The 2,322-nt window shown below is 54.7% G+C and overlaps 1 protein-coding gene across 1 annotated transcript in view; it reads left to right on the top strand.

Annotated features, from left to right (window-relative positions):
• Window positions 1-1,218, top strand: part of LOC103777943 (zinc finger protein 501-like) — a gene marked incomplete at its 5' end in the record, with an annotated part of 2,167 nt that extends 949 nt beyond the window's left edge. The window contains one exon of the mRNA XM_008945507.1: window positions 90-1,218. Within this exon, the coding sequence (XP_008943755.1) occupies window positions 90-1,218 (1,129 nt within the window). The remainder of the gene's footprint in view (window positions 1-89) is intronic.
• Window positions 1,219-2,322: the final 1,104 nt, after the last annotated feature.

Raw genomic sequence — 2,322 nt, forward strand, 5'->3', positions numbered from 1 at the left:
TGCGGGGCCCCTTTCCGCCACGTCTCCCACTTCCTCCGGCACCTCCGTATCCACCATGGTGAGAGGCCACATGATTCTGGCCACTGCAGTGAGAGTTTCAGCCACAGCTCTGACCTCAGCCAGCACCTCTGTGACCACCACTCCAAGGGTGATGAGCTGTGCAGTGGTGAGGAGAACCCACCAGACCCCCTGGTCATCCCCAATGCCTGTGATGAGGGCCAGGGGAAATTCAGCCAGCACTTGAACCTAATGAGACACACGCAGACCGGTAGCAGCAAGAGCCTCTACATCTGCAGCAACTGTGGCAAGAGCTTCTCCCACAAGTTCCACCTCACCCAGCACCACTGCACCCACATTAGGCAAAAGCCGTATGTCCGTGGTGACTGCAGTGAGAGCTTCTCCAACAAGTCCAGCCTCACCCATCGCAGACGGACCCACACTGGGGAGAAGCCGTATACCTGTGACACCTGCAGCAAGAGCTTCTCCAGCATGTCCATCCTTAGCCGCCATCACCGCACCCATACTGGGGAGAGACCCTATGTCTGTGACAAGTGCAGCAAGAGCTTCTCCGACCAGTCCATCCTCAGACAGCACCATCGCATCCACACTGGTGAGAGACCCTATATCTGTGACAAGTGCAGCAAGAGCTTCAGTCAGAGCTCGGCACTTACCAGGCACCGCCGCACCCACACTGGGGAGAAGCCCTTTGCCTGTGACAAGTGCAGCAAGAGCTTCTCCGACCAGTCCATGCTCAGACAGCACCATCGCATCCACACTGGTGAGAGACCCTATATCTGTGACAAGTGCAGCAAGAGCTTCAGTCAGATCTCCACACTGAATGTGCATCGCCGCACCCACACCAGGGAGAGATCCTATGTCTGTGACAAGTGCAGCAGAACCTTCAACCACAAGTCCACCCTCACCCAGCACCGCCGCACCCACACCGGGGAGAGACCCTATGTCTGTGACAAGTGCAGCAGGACCTTCAACTACAAGTCCACCCTCACCAGGCACCGCCACACCCACACCGGGGAGAGACCCTATGTCTGTGACAAGTGCAGCAGGACCTTCAGCCTCAAGTCCACCCTCACCAGGCACTGCCGCACCCACACTGGGGAGAAGCCGTATGTTTGTGGTGACTGCGGTGAGAGATTCACCCAAACGGCACATCTTGCCCGGCACATGAAGGCCCACACTGGTGAGAAGCCCTTTGCCTGAGACATATACAGAAAGAGCTTCAGCCGCAGCTCCCACCACACCCAGCACATGTACACCCACACCAGGGACCACCCTGTGCCAGGGGACACAAATACACCGACCTCTGCGCTCTCAGGTGTCTGCGACCCCCCTGAGAGTCTGACTGAACAGAAATTGGCTCTTTTCCACCCAGATTCCTCAGAGGCTGGAGGCTCCAGCAGCAGGAAATGCCTTCCTCCCCCACCCCAAACACCTCTTAGTGAGAATGAGAATCATTCTGGTGAGGAGGTGGCACAGCCAATGACACCAGCAAAGCTGGGCTGAGCTTTGCCAGGATAGAACTCATTTTTCCCCAACCATTTAGCTTTCCCCTGGGTAAAAATCTCCTGTCCTCTGCCGAATTGTAATGAGAAAATGATAAAACTAATAAAATACTGTCTTTTTATTATTGTATTGCCATTTCTTCCTCGGCTGATCCAATATCTGGGGCATTTCTTCCATGGGCTTATGTGCATCATTGCTCTGAATGATTTGAACTTTTCAGCTCAAGCTGTTCTAATAAACTGCCTTGTCTGAAGTCAGCAACATTTTCGCAAACTAACTGGTTTAGCACGGTGAGACTTCATGTTTAGAGTTCCTGCCAGGGCTTGGGATGCAGACCAAGGCCACTGCTAAGCTTGTATCCCACACCGAGGGGGACAGAGAGTGCCCCACACCTGTGGGGAGGAGCAGGCAGGAGAACTGCCCCAAAGATTCACCAGTGGGGTATTCCATCCCATAGCTGGCTTAGCCAGTAAATGCTGGAGGACCAGGTGGAGCAAACGAGGTGGACAGGACTAAGGGTGGGAGTGGGAGCGGCTAAGGGTTGGGGTGCTAGGGGGTTCCCATGTGCTCGGCCATGCCCCCCCGAGCCCCTGGCCACGCCCCCTCCAGGTACATGTGACCCTTCGATGCTTTCTGGGGGTCACGGGGTATTTTTGGGGGGCAGAGAGGATATTTTGGGGGAGTTTGGAAGGTCATAAGTTTTTTTTGGGGAGCACAGGTGGTGCTTTGGGGGAAAATTTTGTTCTCCCAAAAGGTATTTATTTTGATGTTTATCATGGGGTATTGGGGTGCACACAGGGT

This window comes from Merops nubicus, unplaced genomic scaffold (assembly GCF_000691845.1).
Source record: "Merops nubicus isolate BGI_N331 unplaced genomic scaffold, ASM69184v1 scaffold5098, whole genome shotgun sequence".
NCBI classification, from domain to species: domain Eukaryota; kingdom Metazoa; phylum Chordata; class Aves; order Coraciiformes; family Meropidae; genus Merops; species Merops nubicus.